We start from the raw sequence: 403 nt of genomic DNA, 5'->3' as shown, positions 1-403 counted from the left end.
GGCACCGGGGGGGCTAGGGGCCTGCCAGCAGGCTCCGGCGCAGCGCCTCGGCGCAGCCGGACAGCTCCATGCGCTCCAGGGCAGCAAAGATGCGGTCGAGCGTGGCACTGGTCTGCTGGCACCAGCGCTTCAGCATCTCATACTGCTGGTCACGGATGTGGGCCACCTCCAGCTCCACCAACTCGATCTCCGCCTCCCGCAGCTCCAGCACCCGCATGAACTCCTTCCAGCGCCGCACTGGCACCGCATCGATGACAGTGTAGAGCTGGCTGCCCTGCAGCAGGGTGCTGTGGGGCTCCAGAGGGGCAGAGGGCTCCACCTCACCGCCCAGCTGTGCCACACTGCCAGGCTGCTCCCGCAGTAAGGCCCGGTACTCGGGGCTCTGCCTCGCCGTGCCGGTGGC

At 69.2% G+C, this 403-nt stretch overlaps 1 protein-coding gene across 1 annotated transcript; it reads right to left on the bottom strand.

The window, feature by feature from the left end:
* Window positions 1–13: 13 nt before the first annotated feature.
* Window positions 14–287, bottom strand: LOC103914842 (tumor necrosis factor receptor superfamily member 25-like; the record flags this gene model as incomplete). The annotated part of the gene is made up of 1 exon (XM_009321595.1): window positions 14–287. A coding segment is annotated over one exon (274 nt), but the record flags the coding sequence as incomplete, so codon positions are not given.
* Between the last annotated feature and the right edge of the window lie 116 nt (window positions 288–403).

The sequence above is a fragment of the Pygoscelis adeliae genome, unplaced genomic scaffold (assembly GCF_000699105.1).
Source record: "Pygoscelis adeliae isolate BGI_AS28 unplaced genomic scaffold, ASM69910v1 C10118603, whole genome shotgun sequence".
NCBI classification, from domain to species: Eukaryota; Metazoa; Chordata; class Aves; order Sphenisciformes; family Spheniscidae; genus Pygoscelis; species Pygoscelis adeliae.
Note: the sequence above shows the minus strand (reverse complement) of the source record. Positions and strands in the feature narration are given on the sequence as shown.